General features: G+C 38.6%; 1 protein-coding gene across 3 annotated transcripts in view; it reads left to right on the plus strand.

Annotated features, from left to right (window-relative positions):
* The window catches only part of IBTK (inhibitor of Bruton tyrosine kinase), a 55,449-nt gene that overhangs the window by 39,575 nt on the left and 3,402 nt on the right, over window positions 1-12,472 (plus strand). For all 3 annotated transcript variants that reach the window (XM_035321329.1, XM_035321330.1, XM_035321331.1), the window contains exon 26: window positions 5,196-5,348. In XM_035321329.1, the coding sequence (XP_035177220.1) occupies window positions 5,196-5,348 (153 nt within the window). The remainder of the gene's footprint in view (window positions 1-5,195; window positions 5,349-12,472) is intronic.

Below are 12,472 nucleotides of genomic sequence, written 5' to 3' on the forward strand. Positions count from 1 at the left end.
TTTTTACATTAGTGTCTTAAAAGCAGTTTCTTAAATAAAAATGACCTAGATTTTGTTCATTAAAAAGATTATTTGTATCTACATTTGGTAGTAATCTAAAAACTTGAAGGGGGAAGGGAAATGCAGTTGTTGCTATAGTGAGTCAGAGGGCTGCATCCCATCTGGCTCTTGCCTGCGTGTGTTGTGGTATTTGCAGATGTTATCAAAGTGACGTATAGAAAAAGAAGGTTGAACACAAGCTATGAAACTTAGTCAGGAAGAGGTTATTAATAACCATTAGAAATGCTGTTTTTCTTTGTCAGAAAATAAAGGAAGTTTGTTCTTCCTTGGGGGAAAAAGCTAAAATGATTTTGGAGTAGAGCAAGGGAGTGATGGATGCTGCTATTAAGGATTGTTAAAGTGGGAGGAGGTATAATGTGTGTAATCAGCATTAAAAGTCATTTTAAACACAATTTAAACGTTCCAGTAAATATCATTATATCAAACAAGAATGGTTTAGTTTACAGCAGTGAACGATTACAGCAAGCCTGATTCACAATTTCTTTTTCACAATTAGAAATGGTGTTGTATGTTGCATAGATGCATAACTGAACAAGTAGCCGTAAGCTTTGTGAATTTGGTGTGTTTAATTACTACAGAATAAATGCTTATGTGCATGCTTTTATGTGGAGGCAAGTATTGAACGGTTCTCCTGCTTTGCCCATTCAAGAAGGTCTAGTTTTTCATTGCAACTTGCTTCTGTACTTGTTATACAGAATACCTAGAAGAATTTTAGGCCATTTGCTGTCTCTAGAATTTACCTGTTTGTGCCTCAGTGGGAACAAAGCTTGCCTGCATACCCACTGCAGTAACATTTTTTTGGTTTTAAATGAACCGTTACCTGGACAGTTTAGCTGTTTTAGAAACTTATGTTGTAGTTTCATATTGAATAGATATCAAAATAAAATTGGAGTATGTCTTTCGAAGGATAGACATGTTTTCCACAGTTAGAGCCACCTCCCTCTTCTATATTTGGACTCTTTTCTTTGATCCTCTGTATATACTGCTTTCTCCTTTCAGAAAAAAAAAGCAGTATGCATCTACTGGAATCTTTGCCTATTTGCTATGTAAGTTGAAAACAGACATGTAGCCTGTTAGCTATTTAATGAGTGTAAGGAGAAGAAAAAAAAAATAACATGAAGACCTTGCTGGGGATAAGGTAGGCTGCTTTCTGGCAGTAGTTGCTTCCTGAGAGTTATCCTGTGTCAAGAGATTTAAAGTAACATCTAGAACTTCTTGCTTCCTCTGTTCCATTTCATGTATTTGTTATCTTTCTTGCACAGATGTTAATATGATCACCACCTTGATTTTTGTAGTGCTCTTAGATGTATTAGAGATTCCATATAGGTCTGTTCGTACGTTGTTACCTTAGTTTAAGACCACAGTAATAACAAAATATTCCAGAAAATAAATAGCAGCAGAGTAGAGCTGGGGTTACAAAATACTTATCAGTAACTCACAGGAAAAATTTGAGAGCATGTTGTAATCATCTCAAAACCATGCACTTTAAATCAGATAATAAGTGGTTCTAAAAATAGTATCCTACTTCCAGTTATGGCACCAGAACAAGCTTTGCTTCTCTAGTGACACCATGCAGTACATTCAGCCTAATGGTGAAAGGGCATTTGTATTTTATAGGGCCTTTCAAGGATCATGTCAGACTGATCGGAAATGAGTATTGCATGGTAGATTCAAGGTATTGTGGCATGAAGCGTCCTTCAAGTAGTGATTCTGACAAAAAGTCTTCTCTGTAGGCATCTGTTTAGCATGCGTTGATTATAACTAAAAAATAAATTGTGGTGTGTATTTCCAATGTACAGAGGTATGTTACTACCTTAGTATTTTAGCTACTATTTTTAACCTTACTGCTAATGTTACAATTATGCATAAATGGTGTGTAACCCAACATCTACAGTGACGATGTGTGTAGTCTTAGAAACACAAATCACTCGGGCTCACTTACACACCAGTTTAAGTGTTCTTAGAAACCCACCACATTTGTACACATCAGGGACTCAGTGTGGCAGCACCAAGGAAATGATGCTCTTGTGCACCAGCTGACGGGTGACTTGAGGGATGTCCATGCTGATGTGGGAGGGCAGCTGCAACGGGTCAGAGTGCTTTTAGTGACGTGGACTGGGACCTGTGTGAGTCTTTTTTTTTTGCCTCAGGCACGCAGCAAATGCAGGGACCTTCCCTCTGTGATTGGTGGTCACCAGTGGCTCTTATCAGGAGTCTAAAGTGAACGTCTACAGACCTGCCCTGCCATGGCATGTTCTAATGTTACTGATTGATGGTGTAGGCATTTTGTAGGTAGTTCTAACCAGTCACCTTAAATGTCATCAGTTAATTTCATTTTTTTGTTATACTAGACATTTTAAAGCTAAAGTTTTGTTTTTCAGTCTGACAGATTTTGGGTGTCAAGGGAAGGAGCTTTGAGAGCTCCACAGGATGCTGTTTGTGTGGGTGTCTCTCACCTTCCATTCATACGCAGCTTTTTAGGTACAAAATCTGAAGTAGGCTTTGGAGGACATCGGTTCTCTTATAGAGTTACCTGAATTTCTTGAAGTTTGTATTCTTGAAGGCCTATTTTTCAGCGTAAGTTAGATGACTGTAGAAGTGTTTGTGCCAATGAACTTAAACATGAGATAGAGGAAGTATTTGTGCCGATGAACTTAAGCACGAGATAGATGGCCTCTAGTTAAATTATTTACTTCTGAATACAGGCAATGAATATCAGAGAAGCTCTGATAAAAGGTGTATCAAGATATGGAATGTAACTTAATTTGTTTGACATCTGAGTAAGCTATTAGCACTATTCATTTACTCTCCTGTAGATAATTCTTTACTTATTGGGTGGTGCTCAGTTTTAAGCTACCAACTGCCCCTGAACAGTTCCTTATATTTAAAAAGCAGTATGGACTGATTTTTGAGTATATTGGATACCTCTCTCCAGAAAATACTGAGGTTCTGAGTTACACACACAATCTGAAGTGGAAAGGCCAGCATCTACTACAGGAAGATGGAGTCTGGTCTAATGCTCATGTGGTCACCACACAGAGTTCTGTATGTTCCTCAGCAGCATTCCACTGGCTGCTGAGCTGGAAAATGCCGCTAGCTCGAGCTCAAGCAAAGAACCAGTGGGAGGTATATGAATATTTTAATGTATGCCTAGCTGCCGAAAAAGAGCATTTGTTGAGGAAACTTTAAGCAGCTTCAGGCAAGCCAGCAATTACTTGATTGCCTCTGCTAGTTGTTCACAGTGGTTTTTGTACGTGAAACTGATCTGCTCTAACACCATATTTGCAAAGTTCTATTCTGTAAATTCACAACGGGCTGTTAAGAGTGTGTCTGGCAATGGAGTGAGATTTCCATGCATGCAGTATAGTTGAAGCCATAGAACTCATGTTCCAATGAAATGAGATACTCATCTTGGATGCGCAGTGAGAACACTTGCCAGAAGGGTGTGGGACCTTCCGGCTCTTTTTTTTTTTGTTGTTGACTAAAAGGCACAGTATATCTTCTACTGTGCCATACCTTTTAAGCCAAAAGTAACTTACAGTTCTGTAGTTCTTTGGGGGGGGAGTGAAGCTATGCTACTGCTATGCTACCTTCTCCAAAGAATGGTGAAAATTTAGGGGGAAGATGGGGTGTAAGGGAAAAAAAAAAAAAAAGGCAACTGAATTACTTTGATCATGATCATGGGTGGATTTTTTGTTTGCTTGTTTTTTTAAATTCAGGAGAGCCAAGGGCATTTCAAGAATGGAAACAAATTTAAACTTTTTCTTCAGAATTAATTTATATGATACTTGTCTATTTTAATGTCTAGGTGTTCAGCTTGTCAGAATTTCAGCTTACTCTGAAACGTCAGCTGTCTTGGAATTTCATGCTTTGATGTTTTGCAGTTACAACTTAAAGAAGCTTTTTTATTTTTTAAAAAATGTTTAAATTATTTTCTAATGTTATACTGTCATTTCTATCTAATTTGTATCAGGAAGAACAACTTAGAGCTGATACTGTTGGGAAAATATGTAAGAGTTTAAGCCAAACCATTTTAAGCCATCTGCATTGTTTTGGGTAGGATCACAGTCTGAGAATTAGTGTTTTTGTGGTGGTGTTTTTTTTTTTTTTTTTTTTTTTTTGGTGCCAGATTCTTGGATGCCAAGTGGTAGTACAAATAGAGACAAATAGAGGATGTGGGGAATGGCTCTGAGTCCTATTTGGAGGTTCCCATTCTGCTTTATATGTCTATGTATAAAGTGTATGGCATATGTGCTGCTCATGCAATAGGAAAAAAAAAGTAAATAATGCTGGATAGTCTAGTGAGGTTTAGATGGATATCATATGTAACATTCAGGTGCTTTTGTTGTCATTTTAATTGCCTAATGTTGTTTTCTTAATTTATATACCACATTGATGTAGTTGAAACATCTTTGACATCAAATGCTTCCCTTCTTACAGTAGTTGCACATTTAATTAGCATCGTATAGGTAGCTTGTTCTACTTCAATGGTATTTATAACTAATCTTATAATTAATGTTATTTCTTTGAGTAGATGATGAGCAGATGGGTTCTAAAATATATCATGTTTTTGATGTTACTGTGAATAGTTCTTTGAAATGAGTGGGACTTCTCTGGTTAGTAAAGTTAAATGTAAGCACATATATGTAGAATTAAGTCTAAAGCCTTAATGGTGAGGGGTGAAACTGAGGGTAAGTACCTTGATTTCTGTAAATAAATCTTAGGATCAGAAAGCGTTCAGAGTAGCTAAAACTTTAAATTCCTGTATTTTCATAAAACTTTATTTTTAAAGATGATATGCAGGCTCTAGTTCAGTAGCAGTGTACATTATGCTTATGCAAGTAAAAGAAAATGAAGCATATGAATTTTGTGAATTTCACTTTAGGTTAAGGGATTTTTACAAGTAAACTCGTTCAGTATCTTGGTTCTGTTTGACAGCTATCTGTTAATTCTGTGAAAGTCCAAAATGCTTAAGTACCTCAGAGTAATGAACTTATCTGATGTTTACCCGTTTGATCCAAAGTGACGTTTTAGTGGATGGGGCCTAGCAAGCATAAGGGTTAGATACAGAAGCTAAGATATATTATTTTATATGTGTGTGTGGGTTTGTATTTATTAATGTATTTGTTTAAAAGGTCATCTTCATCGTGTTCTTCTTTGCCGAAGTCATTCCGTGATCTTGTAATGGAAGAAGAAAAATGTCTGAGTGTGAATAATTCACCTGGTACTGGTATCAAAAGGGCTGGATATAAAGGAACTGAGGATTCACCGGTCCAAAACACCATAAAGTAAGTCTCTTCCTAATTGAGAACAACTCTTATACAAGAACTACAATAACCTATTTATTTTTTTTCTGGAACGTGAAAGGATGAAATTGCCATTTTTTAAAACATTCTGTAATCATTCTTCTAATGATTCTAATGGTTTTAACGTTAATAGGATTTTATGAATGAAATATTACGAATCAGAAACTTAAAGACTAAAGGAATTGAATGCACAGAAACACTTTGGACTACAAACAAAGTACATGCGCATCTGTATGTAAATAAAAGTATTGGTGGGAGAGAGGAGGGTTTTGGAGAGTGTGTGATGGAGCGTTGCCTTTCAAAAACAGGGATAAAGCTGAAGTTACTGTGGTGAGTGGAGATGCAAGAACTTGAAACACAAATCTGCTGAAATAACAGGTGTCATAAGTTTAATTGCTAGCAAAATAGTAAAGCTTTACATCCCATGGGAGATGGCGTGGGCTGGTGATAAGGGAACTTGCACTGGATGCCATTGCTAGTTTTGTCACGTGGTCTACGATCTCCATAAAGTCACTTCATTTCCTTTTGCTTTGCTCTGTCTAGTCTGCGCAGTCTGACCCGTCTGCAGGCTCACAAACTGGATTCTTTGAGCTGAATCCAGGCATAATACGTTAGTTGTCTGAAAATGATACGTTAAGCTTGTGGGAGCCTAGATGACTGACTATCATCAGTTGGAAAAGAGGGCACTTCCAGAGCTATTTCAGGTTGTTTTGAATCGTCTCTGAAGATGCTTATTTCCCTCTATTAGGTATAAAAGCCTAGGTGACTGGTTCATCCATCTGAAAGTTAGGAATTGCATTTCTACTTTGAGGTAATTTTATTCTTTGATTGTACAGTTTTTGTCACAGCAGGCTCTGACTTTTGCCCATGGCATTCAAGAACTATTTCACTGAAGATTAATTATCCGCATCCTTTCCTCTTCCTTTTTAAGAAAGGAAATTGAATGTTTGTAGAGCATAAGTAATTCTCATCTCTCTCTTGATGTCAGACTTACTGATGCTACACAGCTAGTGTTTTTTTTTTTTCCCTGGATAAACTGTGTAGTAATTAAAATGAAACTTCTTAAGTCACTGGATGAGATTTTGAGATTTTCGGAGGGTTGTATAAATGTGCTTCCATACACTGTCTCCTTCCAGTTTCTGCAATCCAGAAATTTTCTGTAGATGAACAATGTCATGAATGTGGAGATGTGAACTGGATGGGGTCCAGAGGCAGATCAGCGTTGTTTCCAGGGACAGCTCAGCCTTGGGAGTTATGCTGCGCAGCTGTGTGTATGTAGCTCATAAGGCAAGCTAAAAACATAGGCCTGACATGACTTAACTTTGTTGTGGCAGCCTGGGTTGTCTTCACTGTGTTACTCCAGGGAGCAGTGAAAAGTCTTAGTGGAAACATGTCTCTTTGGCTTCGCATGGGAATGGCCTACTTTTGGCTTGGCTAATATTGAGCTAATAACTAGTGCATGAGTGATATGGTACAGCAAAACCCAAGAGGTTCTGCAGGAGACCAGCCTCTGTGTTCTTTTTCTGAGAGCAGTCATTAGGTCACGGAGGCACCAGACCTGACATGGCTTCAAGTGAACAAATACTCAAACACTGGGAAGTCTAGTGTTGGGACATGTTGGTGGCTGTGCAGGAGTCATGGCAAGTTCAGCCAGCTGACTTAATCAGGCTGGTTCAGTACCGATACTTGGCTGGTTTGTTTCCAAACAGAGCCACTTACATCTCTGCATCAGTCTTTAATTTTCGAGACTTCCAGGTTTCCAAGTTCTATGTTTTTAGGGCTTTTTTTTTTTCCATTTTTCTATATATCCTCACTTCCCGTTTCCCCTCTGTTCCATTTCTCCTAGTCATTTAGGTGCCAGCTGAGGAATTAATCTCGCATGTTGAAATATCTGCAGTTGATTTAATATCTGGAATAAGCATTTTGCTAGCAAGAAACACAGATGTACATATGTATAAACAGCTTCAAAATATCTGGACTGCTTCCTACATTTTAAAGCCCCATTTAAATTGAGGTAGATGACACAGGTACTTAAACTTGTCACTTAATTGATCACTAGAGTGTGCTGTGACACTGGAACTGTGAATGGCAGTTAGTGGAAGTTTGTGTGTGTGTGTTTTGTTTTTCTTACTCGGGAGAAAAACTCTTTATACTCTAACAGACTGGTTAAGTACAGCCATCTATTTGGACTTGTTTATGGTAGTGCTGTGAGTTCTTTGGATTTTGAGTAGGAAGGAGAATATCTTTCAAATGGGCTGGATAGGTGCAGATTATTGTCCATGTGCAGGAAGGTGAGCATTATTAGAGCAGGTGGAAAAAGAAAGAGATGACACCAGAATAAAGGCATTCAGTAAGTTGTGCAAACATTCTCTTAATTAAATGAACTAGCAAAGAGAAAATTGTCATCTTTTCCTCTTCTCTGCTATTCTTTTTCTTTGATTCCTTTCTGCTTTTTATTCTTGTATTATTTTTATGATCTGTAGCAAAAGCTGGAAGCTGATTTATCTAGACCTCAGACAAAAGTAGTCCCCTGTGTTGAAATCATAGAACAATTTAGATTCTGTAGTCCAGCCTCCTGCTCAAAATAGGTCTGGCTAGATCACGTTGCTCATGGCCTGGCCCAGTTTACTTGTGGTATTTCCAAGGATGTAGATACCCCAACCTATCTAGGCAACATGTTCATGATCGTCCCCATGGTATGTCTTTTTTTTCTTACATCTTACTGGGACTTCCTATTTTGTAGTCTGTATCTGTTGTCTCTTATTCTACCTCTGTGCACCTCAGATTCTTGCTGCATCTTTCCTCAGCCCTCCAGTGAGGTAGTTGAAGGCAGCAATAAGATCTCCCCTTTGCTGCCTTTTCTGAGGATTGAGCAAACATTTTTCAGATGTGTTTCCTGCCATGTGTCCCTAATCTTGGTAGCCCTCCACTGGACTTTTTCCAGCATGCCGACATCTTTCTTGTATTGAGGAGCCCCAGAATAAATATGATTCTCCGTAGCCTCATAAATACAGCACAGAGGGGAAAAATAATTTCCTTTGACTGGATGGCTGTGCTTTTGCTAGCCAGTATGCCGTTGGTCATCTTTGTTGCAAGGGCATACACTGGTTCATCTTTACCTTGCTGTCTGCTCAGACTTCACAGGTCCTTTTCTGCAGAGCTGCTTTCTAGCCAGGTTAGCCTGTCCTGTACTGCTGTATTGGGATATTTTCTTCCAAGTATGTAACTTTACATTTGCCTTTTGAATTTCATCAGTCCTCATTTGCCCATTTTTTCAGCCTCTTGAGGTCCTTCTGAATGTGAAGCCTGGCATTCAGCACGTGGACTGCTGCATGCGTCCCCAGCCTGGCCCCATCCATCTCTTATTAGGAGCTGAGTCAGTGTACACCATCCTTCCATCCAGGTAATGGAATACATGAAACAGAACTGGTTCCAGTATCAGTCCCTGTGGACCACTGCTAGTAATTGGTTTCCAGTTGGACTTCATCTAGCTGATCCAGAACCCTTTGAGCCTTGCAGTCCAGCCCATTTTCCACACACTCGTAGTACGTTTACCCAGTCCATATTTCTCAAACTGATCGCAAGGATGCAAATTACATGAAGGCTGTGTGTAACTATTTGGTTTGCAAAAGCAAAAAAAGAAATATAATGACACTATCTGGACACTATCTGTTCTCTGGTTGTGTCCAGAGACAGTCACCGTTTCATAGAAAGCAGGTTTCCAGATGATTTGCCGTCAGTGATAAATTCATGAGGGCTCTTCCCACTCACCATCTGGTCTCATGTGCTCAGAAATGACTTGAACAATTTACCTTACAACGTTCCTGGAGATAGAGGTGAGACTAATCAGTCTGTAGTTCCCCACATCCGTCTTCACGAAAAGTGGGTATTATAACATTCAGCTGTTTGTAGTCATCATGAAACCTCTGTGGTTGATTTGGTTGTTTTTTCTTCCTGTAACTGTAGAAGCACTTCTCTTTGCCCTGCACATCTTCAGGTTGTTTCAGCTCCAGCTGAGCTTTTGGCTCTTACAACTCTGTCCCTATACAGTGAGGTAATGTTTCCATCTTCCTCATGTGTAGTCTGTCCCTGCTTTGACTGTTGTCCCATTTGTATCTGAACTCAGTCTAGAGTTGCCTGCTAGTTCATACCAACATTCTGCCATGCTTGCTTGCCTTCGGGCACGTTGGAATGTGCCTGTGTCTGGAGAAGGCTGTTCTGAAGATCAGCAATCAGTCCAGATCCTGTCTGCGAAGTACAGTTATATTCCCTCTCATTTTTTTCTTTGCAAGGTTAGAGATAACTTGCAGGCTCTCAGAAAATGATCATCGGAAAACTCAATACCAGTTTTTCCTTCTCTGCATATATGACAACTTAAATTATCTTCCTTGAATCTAGGAGGCAAAAACCAAAAGCTCTTTTAAATAATATTCATCCTGTGTGGTATATGATGGCAGAGAGATTTGTTTCAGATGGAAACTTGTCCAACGTACTTCAGAGTCAAGATTTTTTTTTCCCAGCCGCATACTTCTGATTCATGATCAGTACACCCTGGATTCTCTTCTTTCTCTTCAAGCTGAAAAAATCCTAGCTTAAATAGTTGCACTTCAGTCTCTTTTGTTTGTACTTCTGAATTTTCTTTCCAGTTGCTTTGTTTCCACAGGCACTCTGTTTACATTATTCTTTGCTAAATTAATAGTAACTATTAATTTTGTTAGTTTCAGCATTGCTGCTTATTGCATTCAGCAACATGAATTTATGGTAAGATTTATTTTTTTTAACCTATTTTTTTAAATAATGATTAACCCAGCTCTAAAGTGATTAAGAAATTAGCTAGGGAGGAGAGGTAGGAGACATGCATTTAAAAAAAAAATAAAATAATTAAAACCTAACGATTATTGTATGTGGCACTTACTGTCTTACAGAATTCCCTTATTGGTTTATCACGCTTACCTGGCATGACCTGATACCTTTCTTCAATAAAGTAGGATTGTATATCCTGCCATTAGTTTTCTTTAACCAAAGATAAAACAAACAAGTTACTGCTTTTTTGCCTCTTTTCCCCCAGCTATTCGTCAGCCTTTATGGAAAAAGAATTACAAATTAATACTGTCAAACTAAAGGAACTGCAGCTCTATACTCAGTGTGGCGACTGGTAAAGCAGATTTGACCTCTCTTGTAATGCAGCTCTTATTTCTTGTCAGTTCCTTCAAAGTTCTGGAACAGTGGTTATCCAGAAACACTCAGTTTGGAAAGTACCACACCTTTTTGGCTTCCTCTCCATACAGTGTCTTCTCACTGGCTGTCTTGCTAGAGTCTGATAGGATCAGCATTACTGAAAATGGAGGCAAGTGATCATCTTGGCTCGTATGAACTGTACTTTTCCAGTGGAAACACAGAAACAATATGAGCTGGCAGAAGGTAGATCTGCTGGGTTTGATTCATGGGAGTGACACTGCAGAGATCTTCTTTTGAAGTCCAGTGTTTTGCCTTGGCAGATGTTAACATTTTGTGTTCATTCTGTTTATTGAGTATTTGGCTGTTAGGTGGGCAAAATCAGCTTTTGTGACAAAAAGCTGAGCATGGTTCATTTAAATGTCACTTTTGGTGATGGATGTCTTTCAGTTTTTTTGACATCCTGCTCTCATTGCTTAGCAGTAGGAATCATGATTCTTGTTGTCCTTGGAGTTTTGTTCTGGGGAAAAAATTCCAGGCAGAGAATTTAGCAGTTACTGGAATTCTCTTATTAGATAGCTTTCTATAGATGTTTCCTCTTTTCCAAGAGTTTGTGGCCACTTACGAAGGATTACTAAAGCCTTCAAGAAAATTGAGACTGATTTATTGAAATACCAACACCATTAGAGTACTTCAGTGCCACGGAATAGTTCAAAAAAGTCTGCTAGCATTTCATATTATGCTATAACACTTTATTAGAGTTCTGGAAATTGCACATATTGCCAAAGATATATTTTAAATAACAATAATAGGTTTCTCTCATCTTACTGATGTAGGATTTTTTTTACACAAATGCTTGTCTCTTAAGGCATAAAACATACCAAATATGATTTCTTCCTGTAGGCAGGCTAACATTTTACAAAGGAATAAAATGTCTTCTTGTTGGGGGAACTCTTTATTGGTATTTGTTTTTTCAATTCCATTAATTCTAGTTGTATGCTGTTCTCAATGAGTATAGGAGGTGTTTGCAGGATACATACTGAAAGTCCATAATTTCTGGTCTTGCACTTCGGGAAATAATTTGCTAGTGCTTTTATAGTACTGTCTCTTTTAATGTTTTGATTTGAATACAGTGTTTTTTTATATCTTGAAGACATACTCATTCCATGTGAATTGCAAACAGATCTATACTGAATGCTGTTAATGTATAAGTCAGTTGACTATTTGGCAGGTTAAAAAAATAAAAACAAAACAAAATACTTGTTCAAATGCTCAAAAGTTGGGAAATGCCAGAGTTAATGCTCAAGCTGAAAATCTGTTAAGTTCTGGTAGTCATAAATGAGTATCAAAGTTGTCACATTTAAAGACAAACTCAGCATTACTTCCCAATGCCTATCTTATGGAGGAAAAAAAATATATAACTGGCTGTACTGGGTCTGGCTGGGATGTTAACTTTCCCTGCAGCAGCCCATACAGTGCTGCGCTCTGCACTTGGTGCTAGAACAGCAGTGGTATCACACCAGTGTTGTGTCTGCTGCTGAGAAGGGCTGGCACAGCATCAGGACTCTCTCCTAGGGGGTGGGCAAAAAGTGAGAAAGAAACATCATCAGGGCAGCTGACCTAAACCAACCAAAGGGATATTCCATACCATATGATGTCACACTCAGCAATAAAAGGTGGAAAAAGGAAGAAGAGGGGAGGGGTGGGCTCTCATTGCGAAAACGTCTGTCCTCCTCCCGAACACTGGCTACGTGCATTGAGGCCCTGCTTCAAGGACGTGGTCAAGCATCGCTCGTTTGTGGGAAGTAGAGAGTAATTTCTTTCCTCTGCACTTCCACATAGCCTTTACTTGTTTTGTTTAGTTATTCCCTTTCCCCCTCCCTCTTCCCCTTTCCCTTTTTCCCTTTAGTTGAATTGTTTAATTAATAATA

This window comes from Oxyura jamaicensis, chromosome 3 (assembly GCF_011077185.1).
Source record: "Oxyura jamaicensis isolate SHBP4307 breed ruddy duck chromosome 3, BPBGC_Ojam_1.0, whole genome shotgun sequence".
Lineage (NCBI taxonomy): Eukaryota > Metazoa > Chordata > Aves > Anseriformes > Anatidae > Oxyura > Oxyura jamaicensis.